This window comes from Sardina pilchardus, chromosome 14 (assembly GCF_963854185.1).
Source record: "Sardina pilchardus chromosome 14, fSarPil1.1, whole genome shotgun sequence".
In the NCBI taxonomy this organism is placed as follows: domain Eukaryota; kingdom Metazoa; phylum Chordata; class Actinopteri; order Clupeiformes; family Clupeidae; genus Sardina; species Sardina pilchardus.
In genome coordinates this window covers 22323924-22331086 of record NC_085007.1, presented here as the reverse complement: position 1 = coordinate 22331086, position 7163 = coordinate 22323924, and the positions used below count along the sequence as shown (strand labels likewise).

The 7163-nt window shown below is 42.1% G+C and overlaps 1 protein-coding gene across 1 annotated transcript; it reads left to right on the top strand.

Moving 5' to 3' along the window:
• Window positions 1-788: 788 nt before the first annotated feature.
• LOC134100724 (bile salt-activated lipase-like) lies at window positions 789-5464 on the top strand. Its single transcript, XM_062554112.1, has 11 exons — window positions 789-851; window positions 1111-1261; window positions 1984-2103; window positions 2366-2566; window positions 2922-3052; window positions 3480-3587; window positions 3735-3849; window positions 4206-4392; window positions 4512-4715; window positions 4872-5069; window positions 5197-5464. The coding sequence occupies exons 1-11, from the start codon at window positions 789-791 to the stop codon at window positions 5375-5377; spliced, it is 1659 nt and encodes a 552-aa protein (XP_062410096.1). The 3' UTR covers window positions 5378-5464.
• Window positions 5465-7163: the final 1699 nt, after the last annotated feature.

Sequence of the window (7163 nt, the reverse complement as noted above, 5' to 3'; positions counted from 1 at the left end):
CACTCTCTGAAGAAACACGTCAGTCAGTTTGTATTTTAAGCACCAGTTTTTGCCAGCTCTAATGAAATTCCTTCTTGTACCATACTGTACATGTGGGGATAAAACTAGGGATAAGATCATTAAAGGGAAAATTGACATCAGATAAATTTAGATCAAACTATTTTTTTGTCCTATAATTTTGTGATTATTGGAGATAATAGGGTCTGGGTAAGGATGTGATAGGGCAATAGAGGAGCTCATGATCCTCAGGGAGAGTCATGCTTTATATGTTGACCAACTTGTGTTCTGATCTGAGTCACTGGGTGTGTTGTCTTGTGATGGTTTCAATGGCACAATAAATCAAATGTCAAATGATTGAATTGGAAAATAAATAAATAAAAAATACAGCACAAGGGATAAATTGCTCCTAAATGTGTCAGTCTTCCATGCTGTTACATAAAGCAGGGTTTGAAAAAGTCTAACATAATATTTAATTAAATGAAATGTAGGCATCAAAACATCTTGAATATATATGAATATATATATAAAAATGTTATGCACTAGATATTTTTCTTTAATCTGAATTTCAGTTGGGGAGGACCCCTTCACTTGACAACAGTTGACTACATGTTATTTTTAACTCCTCATGAGAAAGATGTGCAAATTCACAGGTTATCTACTGTAAAGGCCGATGGGTAATTATGCAACGTTGGCAAAAATAGACGGCTATAGGAAGAGGGAGATAGGGATGGTATATATGGCCTGAGAAAAGGCCTCTCAGTCCTGTCTGTGTTGCTGTTGTGTTCGCCATGGTCATGCTGGGACTCCTGCTGGCAGCAGCCCTTTGTCTGGGCTCTGCCTCTGCTGCTTCTGTGAGCTCTTTTGATTTTGACTACCTTTTTAAAAAAAAAAAGTTTAATTAAACCGATTGTGTGTACACAGGATGACATTAAAGTTCACCATGTGAAGTATACTATAATTATGAGCTAGAAATACAAACCTAGAGGCTTTACCGTTATATAGTGGTGTAATTATTACTTAAATTACTGTTTCGCCTTTTCTACTTATTTTTTGTTGATTTACATATACATCTTCAGGGCCTGATTTACTTAATTGAGTTTTTGTTTTCAGTTGGGAACTGTGTTGACCGAAGGTGGCATGGTCTCTGGAGACAACTATGCTGTTTCTGGACTCTTCCACTACATGGACGTCTTCAGGGGAATCCCATTCGCCGCTCCTCCCGGTCGTTTTGAGAAGCCCCAACGCCACCCTGGCTGGGATGGTGGGTGTCTTAAGATTTTCCTATGGGAATTATTGAAGCTGTGTGGTCAATGTAGTAACATGTCTCTTGATGACACTTTCAAGTGGTCATCACCAGGGATGGAAATTAGCACCAGCCACCAGCCAAATGCTGGTAAAATGTGAGAGTGGCCGGTAGATTTCAGACACAAAGTCATATTTTAACATTGAGTGGCTGGTTAATTTCACCAGAAATCTGCTATTGGCTGATAGATTGTCACATTTTCAAATTTGAATTTCCACCCCTGGTCATCACAGTCAACAAGCAATGGCCGGGTTTCCCAAAATCGTTAAGAAGCTCTTAAGTCCTAAGAACTTCTTAGGAGCGTTCTTAGAACATTCTTACAACGCTCCTAAGAAGTTCTTAGCACTTAAGAGCTTCTTAACAATTTTGGGAAACCCGGCCATTGACAGTTACTATTATTACCCTAACACATTGATGAAACTGGACATAATTGATCAATTTGTGATATGGTTATGTTAATTATGGTTATGAGGTTTTATGTAAAGTTGCATCACTGGTGAGCATTTTCAAGTGAGACAACCAGCAAGAAGTGAAGTAGTGATTTGAAAGTGAATAAAGAAAAAAAAAAAAAAATGTAGGCAGGAGTGTGCAATTTGTAAGGCAAGCACAACTATTTTACAACCATTGATTATTTCTGTTAGACTGCAGTAATGACTACCCATTTCTTCTCCTGTCTACAGGTGTTTTGAAAGCCAAAGACTTCAGAAAGAGATGTCTGCAGCTCAACCTCTTGCAGACAGATACTCGTGGTGATGAGGACTGTCTCTACCTCAACATCTGGGTACCCCAGGGACGCAAAGGTACTTCCTCTTTATCTGCATGCAAAGACTGGTTTGAATACACATCAAAGAACATACGAGGCAGGAAATTGTAAAGCTTTGAGTGCTTAGATCCATCATTTATCATTTCACATTTCACATTTCACATTTCACATTTCATTATTTCACCTTATTTCACCATCATATTTTCCTCATTTATGCCTCATAGGCTAGCACCTCACATAGATGCTTTACTGCTTGCATATCCACTAATGGCTTCAGTGTCTTCTCTCTGACTCTGCAGAGGTCTCTACCAAACTCCCTGTCATGGTCTGGCTCTTTGGGGGTGGCTTCCTTGTCGGTGCTTCCAACGGAGCAAACTTCCTCGACAACCATCTGTATGATGGAGAGGAGATCGCCAACAGGGGGAATGTCATTGTGGTGACACTGAGCTACCGTGTGGGATCTCTGGGCTTCCTCAGTACGGGAGACGCCGGCATGCCTGGTAAACAAACGTCAACACAAACTCATCAGCAGCCAAGAGCATCTTTAGTCATTTACTGTAGTTACTGAGCTGGATTAAATTATATAAACCTGAACCAAATAGAATAAATTGGATCTGAAAGGAATTGAATTTAGATTAAACTAAGAAGGCACAATATAAATTAATATATAGAATTCAGACCGAGAAAATCTGTTGTCATTTACTGTAGTTACTGAACTGGATGGGAGAGTAGAATGAATGGGAGCTGAAAATGAACTGAATCTGGATTAAACTAAGAAGAGGCATTATGTTGTACATCGAATAATTCATCTAAAGACTGACCTGAACTAAAATGAGTGATCCGTACCACTGATAGGTAACTACGGCTTGTGGGATCAGCATGCTGGGATTGCCTGGGTGCACAGGAACATCAAGGGTTTTGGTGGAGATCCCGACAACATCACCGTCTTCGGAGAGTCTGCTGGAGGCGCCAGTGTTAACTTCCAGGTAACCCCCCACCCCCCTCTGTCTCTCAGGGTGCCTGCAGGAATGAATGCTATGGTACACACACCCCATTCTTTCTCCTGCTGAAACAAAAGGTGTGTACGTGCATATAGTTCTGCATTAAGCTGATTTCAATAGCGTGTTTGCAAAGTTTACTTTACAGAAAATTGTAAATAGCTTACTGTCGTCCAGTTAATGGGATACTGTGCAGAGTTGAGAAGTTATGGTAGGCCAATTTGGTGTGAATATACACACACAGGGGAAATTCTCACTTGTTGTGTAGCGTGATGGTAGGCACAGTGAGCATGGCCGTACACCTGCAGCAGGTGTGCCTATAGCTAAAGGCTTCAGTCACTGGCCTTAGTTATCCAGTTGAAACGCACATCTATAGTGTTACCCCTCTCACCCATCTTCTCTATGTTCCCCGCAGCTCATTACTCCCATGAATAAGGGGCTCATCCGCAGAGGCATCTCCCAGAGTGGAGTGGCTCTCTGCCCCTGGGGCATCAACAAGAACCCCAGAGAGTTTGCTGAGCTGGTAAACATCATGACCCCTGTTGTCTGATTATTACTACATTATCCTCATGTACATGTGTATTCATAAATATTCATTCCGATTGGAGGTGTGGAGACATTCAATCAATCTTCTTTTTGCCACAAGTTTAATGAAATCAATCCTTCACAGGTTGCCGAAAGGGTGGGCTGCCCAACTGACGATAAGATGGCGGCTTGTCTGAAGATGACTGATCCTGTTACTTTGACTCTTGCTGGCACTTTGAACATGCACGGGTCTCCAGATGGTGGGTTCAGAATGTGTACCATATTACAAAGTGTATATATATATATATATCTGTGTGTGTGTGTGTGTGTGTGTGTGTGTGTGTGTGTGTGTGTGTGTGTGTGTGTGTGTGTGTGTGTGTGTGTGTGTGTGTGTGTGTGTGTGTGTGTGTGTGTGTGTGTGTGTGTGTGTGTGTGTGTGTGTGTGTGTGTGTGTGTGTGTGTGTGTGTGTGTGTGTGTGTGTGTGTGTGTGTGTATGTGTGTGTGTGTGTGTGTTTGGAAAGTTGCAGGTTTTATAGGTGGGTGGGGGTGTTTTTTTTCCCCCTTTCCCCTCTCATCATGGATGCTAACTTCTGAGTGGGGGTCTCTCTCCATCAGCTCCCATTGTCAACAACCTGGTCCTCGCTCCTGTCATCGATGGAGACTTCCTGCCTGATGAGCCTGCTAACCTGTTCGTCAATGCTGCAGACAGGGACTACATTATCGGTGCCAATGACATGGACGGCCACCTCTTCACCGGTGTTGATGTGCCATCCATCAACCGGCCTCTTCCTACTACTCCTATGTGAGTGGCTAGCCGCTATCCTATCTCTGTCCTAACCTCCTCATACGTATCCATGAGGATCACTAAACTCCATGCCGTCAGTTCAGACCTAACCACTTATAATTATTCTTTTATCTTAGTGAGGATTTGAAGGCCCTCATCGGTGCCTTAACCAAAGAGAAGGGGCAGCAGGCTGTTGACCTGGCCTACAACGAGTACACCTCCACTTGGGGCCACAAGCCTAGCAAGGAAGAGATCAAGAGGGCTATTGTGGAAGTGGAGACCGACTACATCTTCCTGGTGCCCACTCAGGCCGCTCTCTACCTGCATAACAGCGTTGCCACGTAAGGTCCCATCATGGTAGAAACACTGTCTATCTGTAGGTGACAAAGTCAAAGTCCAGGCAGCAAAGGGCTTCGTTTTGCACGGCACCTGTGCTCATAAGTAAATATCAATTCTGGTCTTTGAGTCACAAGTTTCTCTATCCTGTCTTTATTCAGGACCGGACGCACATACTCCTACTTGTTCACTCAGCCTTCTAGAATGCCCATTTACCCCAGCTGGATGGGGGCTGATCACGCCGACGACTTGCAGTATGTCTTCGGCAAGCCCTTCGCCACGCCTCTGGGATACTGGCCCAAGCACCGTGATGTCTCTGGATACATGATCGCCTACTGGACCAACTTTGCAAAGACCGGGTATGAGAGAAAAATACATTCAAATCAGATCAGTCAGACACATTGGCCAAAAATAGATGGTTTAACTTCTATTGAATTATTTTACATGCTCCATTAAATCCTCTCTCTCTCCCTCTCTTTCCAACAGAGACCCTAACAAAGGTGAGTCTGATGTTCCCGTCAACTGGCCTGCTTTCGACAATCAGAGCCACAAATATGTGGACATCAACCACAGGATGGGTAGAAACTCTGTCAAGCAGAAGTTGAGGATGCGCTTTGTCAACTACTGGACCAACACTTTTGCCAGCTTGCCCACCATCTCTGAGTAAATTGGCCTAGAATCATATATAGTCATCAGTAATGCCAGCTATTTTTTCTGGACTTTCTCAAGACTGAAAAATACACAACGTTCAGCACAAAAGCACATCAACTGATTGTTCACCATGCTGTTAAAGACAATGAAACAGAACATTGCAATAAAAAATGTAAATGATTTGTATTATAGTAGTTATGCTTTTATGCATATTCAACTCCAAAATATACTTGGAAGTAATACTGACTGGTAATTCAACCATTTAGCTTTACATTTTCTAAAGCTGCTTTAAGAAAAACCCATGAGGAGTAATTCTGAAATATTTATATGCCAGAATCATGCTGTTTAGTGATACTTGTTGCTCATTTCAAATGATTTTCTTAGAAAAAAAAAAACGTATTGATCTGTGATAAGTTCAATTCCCGGCCTCCACCATGGTGCTCTTGAGCAAGGCCCAAGTTGTTCCGGGGACAACATAGTCCCTTGTCATAGAATTCACATACAGTATGTCATGTCACTTTGGATGAAAAGTGCCTGCTAAATAAATGAATGCAAATATAAATGTGATCATGCACCAAGCACAGGGGAACATGACTATGTTTTAGCCTGGAAGCCATTCCCAATTTACCCCGCACACCATATTTGAGGTCGGGAAATTCAGTCTGGACTGGCTCTATTGAGAAGCATCTGTGCCCGCACCAAACCGGTTCACATCAATCAAATTGTCTGAGTAGGCTTTATACAATGATGGACAGATGAGCAACAGCTGTGCCTAGTCATTCACGTCACCTGAGCACGCTTGAGTTGATATTGCTTGATAAAGCCTGTCGCTGGACAAGCTAAATCTTTCGATTCAGCTATCACATCTGTTGTACAAGATATGGACAGCGTCACAAATGAAAAAAAAAGTCCTAACACAGTCCTAATGCACTTGCTTCTTACAGTTATCATATCATGTGGTTATGAGTTGTAGTACGAGATCATCCAAAAAGGGAGGCTTAAAATTGGAAATGTACACCACATTGGTTGAGTTTGAGAGGTCACGTCATGGTTTGTGAAATTTCAAATGATCATGACAAGAGTAGGGTTGGGTTAAAGGATCACACCACCTTTTTGGAAATTTCGCTTATGTTCTGCCTACTCAAGAGTTAGACAAGAGGGTGCTATCCTTATCTTGGCTGTGTGTGCAATATTCTGACGCCGCTGGCCTATCATATCATAATTCACTAGGCCAGCCTATAGCTGGCCTAGCTAAAATGGAGCTATAGGTTAACTGAGGTAAATAGGGTAAATAGGATAGGCCTAAGCTAGCTGTCGGATAATTCTTCAGTAGGTCTTCAGTGAGGTTTCAATTTAGTGGTTAGATTTGGACATCAGTTTTTATTTTAATTTTATTTAACCTTTATTTAGCCAGGATTGTCCCATTGAGACTGAGCGTCTCTTCTGCCAGGGAGTCCTGGTCAAAATGGCAGCCAAACAAATAGTTCCAGACACAGACAAACACATTAACACATTAAAAAAAAAAACCCATACATTTACATAAAACACAGTAGCAGCTAAGAGTTTTGTGAAATACCTCTAAAAGCAATGACATTCCCCAGTGCACACAGTATTAATTTCTCTCTTAAAAGTCACCAATGAAGGCAAAGAATCCATACTCCATGTATTCTGCAACTCATTCCAGAGATGTGGAGCAAAAAAAGAAAAGCCTGTTTTCCCTAATTCGGTACGAGGGGTGACAGACTGCAGTAATAACTTGTGTGAGGAACGTGTACTATATGATGAAGTGCAAAAAGTCAGAA